We start from the raw sequence: 8272 nt of genomic DNA on the forward strand, positions 1-8272 counted from the left end.
CAGATGCCAAATTTAACTGGTAACTATTTTCATAATTTGAACATCCTGCAGCTTCTAAAGCATTATTTGAGTTATACAATTACAAATTCCCATAATCTTGCCAGGTAATAACCTCGTATATGTCAAGTAAAAGGGATCTTCAGGATATAGAAACGCGAGGGAGAAATTTCAATGATACATTTGAATTTGACCAGAAATCAACAAGATCAGGTCAAGGACTGTATTACAGCAGTCAGAAATATAGAGAAGGCTCCCATTCTCTTCATCCTTCAGCTTCAGCTACTACTTCTGGTTCCACTGGATCTGCAACAGGAGGAATAGCATCTACTTTGAATCGTAGAGTCTGTTTCGAAAATCAACACAAGACGGTTGTCAGCAACAAAAGGAATAATAATTAGATAAAAGGCTTGTGGTAACATCAGAGATCGTGATATTGTTAGCTACAAACCCACAGCCGAGAAAACACAACGAATCCACTTCTTTCCTCTAATATTAATCCTAAAGAGCAAAACCCACAAAGTGATTGCTTATTGAACATAAGATTTCAAGGGAAAACCAAAAAATGAGTACAGCACGTCAACATTGTGGGCTGTCTTCTCACAATACGATTGTTGTTCTAAGCACCTAAAACAGGTTGTGAAGATGTTATTCTGTCATCATCGAAACGTAAGGATGAAGGTTTACACAACAACAGGTGGCTTGTATTGATCACCGCACCAGAAAAAGGGGCATACTCTTTAAAAAAGAGTGAAGGAAATCAAAACTTGTGCAAGATAATTTTGTCCTAATTACAGATTCCATGAGGTATTAGCTACAACTCCTCTCATCTTGGTGAAATTACAAGTGGAAGCTGTGGCAAGCAACCATAACAGACGCAAGATATCTCATCTTAATGATTTTCAAAGCATAAGCAACAAAAAATGACAGAAAAGGACTTGTCCTAATTACACTGACAACAAGTGAACACTAAATGGCAGAATCATACCTTTCTGAAGAAGGTCGAGTATGAATTGTCCCAGATGAGTTTGTAGCATCCAGCCATGAGTGTGCTGAAATTCCCCTGAAACAAATAGCATGAACAATGTTATTCCATTATCTATCAAACAAGGGACTAAGGTGTGAAAAAATTGACCACCAGAAGCATTTACTCACTTGGTCAGAACCACAACGCCTGTACGGTAAGATCATCTGAGAACAAAACCAAGCAACATTAGATTAAGATAAAAGAGAAGAGATAGACACAAAACAGTTATAATTTATTTTTGATGGTAGAAAGAAATAGTCAGAATGACACACAGAACCACTTACTATTTTTTCCCCGGAGGGGCCAATATACTCCACACTGAAACCAATATCCTGCCCAAAATGATGGAAATGCCATCGGTTAGTAGGTTATTAAGTAATCAATAGATAAACACATAAGATATGCAGGAAATTAGCAAAACTTAAAAATGTTCAAAGCTGGATAATGACAACCATCGGTGTGCAAAGACTAAATATAGAATATATGGTTTCACGAAAGCATAAATATAATAACCTTCCTCTTGATTTTAGTCGACATATCTTATCTACCTTCACAAGTTGTATGTAGAAGGTACATACAGAAGTTATAAATATATGACTACCTAAGCTCATCAGTCAAGAATACACGGGCAAGACCACCTAGTAGATGAGATGTCAAGTGCCTAGATATTAGAGAACTTTTAGTAAGATAATGCAAAGGTTTCCATGGCCTTACCATGGTTACTTTGCTTTGGATTAATGAGAAATCCCAACCGATATACGAGTTAACAGAGTCCACCTGCAGTGAAACCTAAAGAGACAAGGAAAACAAAATATACACGACAAATACAAATCAGATTCATATCAAAATTTCGCAACCTAAGAAATGCATTCAGAGGGGAGCAGGGCCATGTGTGGCATCATCATGATGGGAACAGAGGTACATACTAGTTGCAAAATTATGCACAGCCAATCACATATTCAATCTAGTATAAGTGAACTAATAGTAATTACTAAATAATAAGCATATTGAAAATGAAACCCCAAAACCCACGTGCGTATTAATATATTTAAGATACGGCAATTACTGAATTATAAGAATACCAAAGATGAAACCTCAAGCTAGATTCAGTTTCAACTAGAATGCTAGGTTGCTGGACAATATAACCTAGTCGAGCAAATCTATGCCCTGTGGTTACAATTCCATTGTTCACAAGAGCTCCACATTTTTGGATGGATTTAGCTGTGTTAGTTATACAAGCGCACAACTTAGGTTTTGTCAAGCATGCCCATGTGTGTACTGCTAACTCCTACAAAGATCCACCCAGATCCGAATATATGATAAATAAGATTCAGCAGTAATCAACTTTACCAAACTAAGAAAATGGATTCTGCAACGACCAAATAATATATTAACCCTAGTAGAAATGGTCAACAGGAATTGTTCTGGAACAGCTTTAAACTAGATGTAATTCTCAGTTTCTCACACTGGCCAAATTTACAAAAAAAAATCATAAACGAGTTCTAAACATAGAAAGATTAGACTTGCAAACATATCATGTACTAATAAAAGCTAAGTTGCTCATATAGAGATTTGCTATCTTGCCTGTTGGTCGTATCTCAAAGAAAATAAAAAACCGCACATTATAGTGATAGAAGAAAAAAAAGAGACTTTGCAAGCAAGACAGACAGACCTCATGTGTTTTTCCCACAGGAATGATGGTCTCCTTGTAATCATCACTGCACATGTAAAAAGAATAATGTTATCTTGAAAACCTATACCCCCGGCATCAAATCCTTTGTTGTGGCTATAATAAGCTTCGAAGGTAAAACTTAAATCATAAAAGCATGCCTACATGAGAAAGCCAGAAAGATATTGCCAACCTGTTCTCTCCAATGCCAGCATCCTCCGCTTTGATAAAGAATGGGGAGTTTGCAAAGACCTCTCTGAAAGAATGTGCAGAATCGTTAAGGAACGAATAACGCATAATAAAAATATATCATAATATGGTAAATTCAAAAGGTATAATTTAATACAATCAAGACAAAAGATGGGAATTGAAATTAGGTGAACCTAGCTTCCACATAATTCCTATCAAAGGTAAAGACTTAACCAGAACTACTACACTTATAATTCCTATCAAAGGTGAACCTACTTATAATTCCTTACCTTAAAGGTAAAGACTTAACCAGAACTACTACACTTTACCCAGCATTAAGTACAGAAATTCCTATCAAAGGTGAACCTACTTATAATTCCTTACCTTAAAGGTAAAGACTTAACCAGAACTACTACACTTTACACAGCATTCAGTACAGAAATTCCAAGACAGATACCGAAGAAGAAAAACTTCTTTTACAGATATATCATACTCAACATCTAGGCAGTGCATCTACTGTCGACCTGCAGATGATGCAAGGGTAACTGTATATTCCAGTCGAGTATCTATGTTCAACTGTTGTTTCTTTGAAGAAAAAGTTATGTATGCCTTAAGTTGTTACAACAGCCACAAGTGAAAGACAAAAACAACACATAATCAGCAGAGACATCAGGTCAAATACCCGTACGATTCTCGAGAAACAATATAATGATATATCTCTGCCACACTTCAGTAGTATGCCACCAAGCTAGAGCAAAACTACATCTTAAAAGTTAAAAACAATGGCAGTTCGCCCAACAAATAATTCTACTAAAGGAATAAAAATATTAAATACATGTAACTGTTTAAGTGTAACACAATTTGTGTACAATAAACACCAGCATTCATAAGATGAACTGCATGATGTGAGAATGCAGGCATAGCAGAAGTAACAATGAACAATTATTTGTGATCCACTAAGAACAACTTAGAAAAGATCAGAAATTTTGAGATTGAGTGTCGAATGAAGTACCCGAAAAATTCAGCCAGTCTATTCATCTCAGATGTATATGTATGCACTGCCTCTTTTAGAACAAGAAATTCATCCTTTTGCCTGCTCAATTCAAAATTAAAGAAAGTATTATTAGGAAAACTAGCAGGTAAATTGAGAGAATGACCTACTTACCACTTAGTGCTATTAAAGCTCAATAAACAGAACGATAATATATGATAACTCACAATTTCCTAATCTCATACCCCCCCCAAGAGAGAAGAAGATAAAACCGAATAGAAATGGCCATGTCCGTAAGGGAGTACAAAGATGGTCCATAACGTTGTCTTTGCTCTTCCATGGGCCTGCGTGTACAAGCTCCTCAGCAGTTTATATTTTGTGAACACGAAGCACTGTTAAAGGGAGAAAAAGAGAGAAGGCAAGGGTATGTAGTTCACATGAAGAGAAAGATTACCCATCGTCGTCATTTATTGTTTTAACAAAATCCAGTAAAACCTGCAACCGAAGGACAGACGTTTATCTAAATCATCAGCAACATGTAATATGAAAAGATAAGACTGCCACATAATGTCAGAAACTACACATGATAAAAGATTACAGGCCTACAGTAGACTTATAAGCTGCCACTACTAAAGAGTACTGATATAGACCCCACAATCAAAACAATAACAGTGCCTCATCAAAGAACAAACAAATCATGTACGACATATCTATCTATTGAAAACATCAAATATAGTAATTCAGTGAAGTGAACCTTTATATAATAAATCGAGAACATGTATAGAGTAATTTAGTGAACCTCTATATAATAAGTCTAGTATTCCCAAGAGAACAGGGGAAGGCTAGAGATACCAGATGTGAAGTTGAAAAACAGCAGTCAGCAGTGATGATTAATGGTTATCCAAGATTTCTAAAACGAACGCCAAATTTAATTTGTAAGCAAGACGACCAGACAATCAATCAGGATATACCTGTGGCACCCCTACTAGGTATGTCACAAGCGTCTTGTAGACACCAGTTGCACTGCCAAGCTGGGCTAATTGTCTTCGTCTGAAAAAAGGACATCCATCATTAGTTAAAGCTTCATAAATTCAACCCCTAGAAAGCTGTGATAAATTAAATCCAATAAACAACTGACCTTTCCATTTGTTGCCCCCATAGTAAAGCAAATCGATCATGTATACTTCCACCGGCATTAACTAAAGCATCAATCGCAGCCTGCTTATTTCTTTCAGATCGCTCTCTCTGTTGCCTAATGAGCTTTCCTCGAAAATCTTGAGGCATGTAGGTCATAACTGCAAATATATTCACAGATCCCCTGATCAATTGTCAAGAAAGTAACCTTAGCAATAGGCAAAACTGCTTTACTTAAAGTACCTGTCAAACTATACTACCTTGGCAAACATTTTGAAACAAGGACACTAAGAAATATAGCCTAGGCTAAAAGTTGTGATTCTTTAGTCCTCGAGAAAAATTAAAAGACCGAAGTATGAGCAAGGATCAATAAGGATCCATATTAATAGCAATAACCAAAGAAAAAAAGAGATATAACACAAGTCTGTGCCAACGGTAATCATAAATTCTAAGAAAACCACTCCGGTAGAGATGTATCTGAGGTCTTATTTTTCCTTTAATAACTAAAACTATTTTTTGCATTGATGGAATTTCACTTAAGGTTAGAGCTTGAAGGCCTGGTTATAAAGTTATTGTCATTCATTTAATGACATAATCTTATACCCGTATCGTTGTATCTTTTTGCCTTTTGAACTAGTTACTAAATCTTCCTCTTTTCCTCACCACAAAGACTGAGAGACATCTTCATAATCAACACTAGCATCACATTTCGAAACTAGCAGCTCAGCACGAAACAACAAGACTAGTAAAATCTTTTTGATGTTCCGTTTCATTTTCTTACACATTAGGAACCCTTCGAGACATCAATGTGAATACGAGTAAACAACAATTTGTGATTCCAAGATGTTTCACATCTTACATGGCAGTTTCAGATCGTAAAATAAAAACACCTCAATTTACTTGCGCTCACTAGCACCATCAGCCAATAATTTAACACATCTAGCATAGTTCATGACAACAATACATCATCTTCCCGGCAGGAATTTGAGAAGGTTAACTTGTGCAGTTTTTCTTTGTAAGTTCTGCTAATTTAAGATCTAGCTGAAACCGAGAAACACTCAAGCTAGTAGGAAGTTTCATCTACACTTTTAATTGCACAGATATATATACTCAGTCAAGACACACTTATACAGGAATAGGGAAGCTTAGGAAATAATTGAATAAACTAAAGTTTGAAGCCGTTAATGAATAGCGAAAAAGAGAAGCCACTTAAACTGGAAGTGGAGCCAAGATTGTATAATTTTGCAGAACCAAAACATATAGAAAGAGAAAACATTGATCAACTTAAAAAAAAAAAAAACGTTTTCTCGACTGGTGCAAAAATTAGAAACAAAAACCAACCTGTATTAAATACATTATCAGAATTTTTAGTGTGGAACTGTTCCATTGTTTTCAATGTGCTCTGCAATTTAACTTTGAGCTCTCTGAGAGTAGCACCAATTTCAATTTCTTCGGGAGTAGACTGCTGCTGAAGCTGCAAAATATGTCCACGCTGAGGTTCAAAATTCAAAGGAACCTCCAGACGTTTCAAAACAAAGACAAAAATCGGGGTTTAAAAATTCCTCAAACTAGTGGAGTAGCGACTAAAACGATCAAAAAGATATGAATTGGCTATTCACTATGAGGAAACCTAAAGAAAAATATAACAAAATTAACAGAATAGATAATTACCATTTTGGGCCAGTGAGATCCTTCCATTACATAGAGTATTTCTTCTATATGTTCTCTGTTCTTCCACATGTTCTGGTCGATTTTATGTGGAGTCGCGGATTCAACTTCCTGAGCTAAAACACTTTCAGCTGAAAGATATGAAAAAGGCATTATTACCATCAACCCTGAATGCAAAGTTGAATGTTTTCTGTTTTGGATATGCAACAATGTTAGCTGAATGTCCAGTTGAAACATAAAGCAGGCAAGCACTACAATGACACATAGGTAGATGGACAATGGAGAAAAATAACTTGTATACATAGATATAACAATTAACACTGTTGCATGAATACCAGAACAACAACGAATGTTTTACAGGTATACGCCTCATGGCATGGGCCATTCAATCACATCAAGTAATAGCATCAAATTTAAAAGCATGGCCCTTAACGGATTTGCGCGGTTGCTCAAAATGCATTTTTGATAAGGGAATAGTTTATGAGGCTACACCTCTTTCATTCTAGCCACAGAATCATCCATTAAGGCATCACATTTGTGATACCCGTCCAAGAGAAGAGCTTATTTCCAAGGTTTAAAAAGTGTTTCTATTAGACACCTCTAGTATTTCCTTTGTCGGCCTCATACTTGTTTTTTGAGTAAGATGATCAATCTCAGGTAATGACTCCATCTTTTCCTGTATTTCAATTTCTTGAACAAAACTAGCCCAATGGTAATGAATGGTTGGTTTGCTTCCCGTGATAGGGTTTTCAGTAGAATGCATAAAGTAGACAATTTTGGGTTATCTCCACTTGTAAGTCAAACTTTCCCCTTTCGACAAAACATTCAAAAATCATAATCACCATTTCTATTGTAATTAAACTATACTTGAATCCCATTTCTCAATTTCCCAATAAAAATTTCGAACATGGGCAACAGAAAAAATCACAAAATCAAGTACTAAATCCTCAAAAAAAGAAAAGAAAAAGAAATTACCTTCAGTCAATGGAACTTCCTTAATCAAATCATCAGACATAGACCGGAGTTTAGAAGTAAGACGAGCAACATCTTCAGAAACAGGAGTTAATGGACACTTATCGTAATACTGAGCAAGAAAAGCCCTAGTTATTGGCATCAACCCTTCTGTAGATGCCATGTTTAGTAAATAGAAAAGAATACCCAAAATCTAATCCGTTCGATATTTATAGATCTAAGAACAAACAAAATATACGAAAGAGTTTAGTTTTCGGAAGAAGTTTTTCCTGAAAGGTCAAGAAAGGGGAGAAGGGCTTTAATGGTAGTCCACCGCGCAGAATAACGGAAGGTGCAATATCACCTCGTTTAACCGCAATTTTACTTTAAAAAAATAAAACTAGTCAAATAAAACCAAGTTGACCAAACATATGGTACAAAAAATCCAGTCATATTATTTTTAATAAATGAAAACCATTTAATTAAAAAGTGACACAAAAACTCCAGGTCAATAATAATGTGCAAATTTAGTTTTTATTACTTTAAAAAAAGCCAAATATACCCTTTTTACTTTGTCTTCTTCTTCTTCTCTCCTTTCTTTTTTCTATTTATGCGGTCTTCATCTCCCCACCACCATTAACACCAG

The 8272-nt window shown here is 35.6% G+C and overlaps 1 protein-coding gene across 3 annotated transcripts; it reads right to left on the reverse strand.

The window, feature by feature from the left end:
* Positions 1 to 7975, reverse strand: LOC113310814. Of its 3 annotated transcripts, none has more exons than XM_026559607.1 (15): positions 7651 to 7975; positions 6679 to 6806; positions 6349 to 6523; positions 5012 to 5168; positions 4845 to 4923; positions 4328 to 4368; positions 4119 to 4217; positions 3895 to 3975; positions 2887 to 2949; positions 2697 to 2742; positions 1739 to 1813; positions 1309 to 1356; positions 1153 to 1188; positions 986 to 1060; positions 1 to 343 (listed from the first exon to the last, which is right to left on the reverse strand). In XM_026559607.1, exons 1-15 carry the CDS (start codon positions 7808 to 7810, stop codon positions 263 to 265), a joined length of 1344 nt encoding a protein of 447 aa, XP_026415392.1. In that variant the 5' UTR covers positions 7811 to 7975; the 3' UTR covers positions 1 to 262. The 3 variants fall into 3 exon arrangements, with proteins under 3 accessions (XP_026415392.1, XP_026415391.1, XP_026415393.1); XM_026559606.1 differs by having other exon boundaries at positions 4101 to 4217; positions 7651 to 7974; XM_026559608.1 differs by having other exon boundaries at positions 4101 to 4217; positions 6349 to 6481; positions 7651 to 7810.
* Between the last annotated feature and the right edge of the window lie 297 nt (positions 7976 to 8272).

The sequence above is a fragment of the Papaver somniferum genome, chromosome 9, assembly GCF_003573695.1.
Source record: "Papaver somniferum cultivar HN1 chromosome 9, ASM357369v1, whole genome shotgun sequence".
NCBI classification, from domain to species: Eukaryota; Viridiplantae; Streptophyta; class Magnoliopsida; order Ranunculales; family Papaveraceae; genus Papaver; species Papaver somniferum.